The sequence below is a fragment of the Acanthisitta chloris genome, unplaced genomic scaffold, assembly GCF_000695815.1.
Source record: "Acanthisitta chloris isolate BGI_N310 unplaced genomic scaffold, ASM69581v1 scaffold30658, whole genome shotgun sequence".
NCBI classification, from domain to species: Eukaryota; Metazoa; Chordata; class Aves; order Passeriformes; family Acanthisittidae; genus Acanthisitta; species Acanthisitta chloris.
The window spans coordinates 23,537-24,042 of NW_008689128.1; the positions used below are offsets into that span (position 1 = coordinate 23,537).

General features: G+C 64.6%; 1 protein-coding gene across 1 annotated transcript in view; it reads right to left on the reverse strand.

Annotated features, from left to right (window-relative positions):
• PIANP (PILR alpha associated neural protein) overlaps window positions 1–491 on the reverse strand; it is a gene marked incomplete at its 5' end in the record, with an annotated part of 1,326 nt that extends 835 nt beyond the window's left edge. Inside the window, one exon of the mRNA XM_009081313.1 lies at window positions 224–491. Within this exon, the coding sequence (XP_009079561.1) occupies window positions 224–491 (268 nt within the window). The remainder of the gene's footprint in view (window positions 1–223) is intronic.
• Between the last annotated feature and the right edge of the window lie 15 nt (window positions 492–506).

Here is a 506-nt window from a genome sequence, read left to right on the forward strand (position 1 = left end):
GAGCGAAAGAAGGGCAGATTTACCTTCTCCCCGGGGCCCAAACAAGAAGGGCCGCAGGGTGGCCGGGGTCTCACGCAGGTTGAGCCCCGCGTTGTGCAAGAGCGAGTGGGAGTTGGGCTGTGCCGTCGCTATGCCGTGCGGTGAGACAAAGGTGTATCCCAGCGGTGGGAAGCCTGGGTTGGCCGAGTTTGTGTCCCCTCCATCTTCATCTGACACCGTGGGCCTTCTCCCCGGGGCCCAAACAAGAAGGGCCGCAGGGTGGCCGGGGTCTCACGCAGGTTGAGCCCCGCGTTGTGCAAGAGCGAGTGGGAGTTGGGCTGTGCCGTCGCTATGCCGTGCGGTGAGACAAAGGTGTATCCCAGCGGTGGGAAGCCTGGGTTGGCCGAGTTTGTGTCCCCTCCATCTTCATCTGACACCGTGGGACCCCAGACGATGGCCCAGGGATACTGGGACGAGGGCATGCCATCCTCGAAGCCGGAGGGGGTGGCAGGACGGGTCCCCACGGC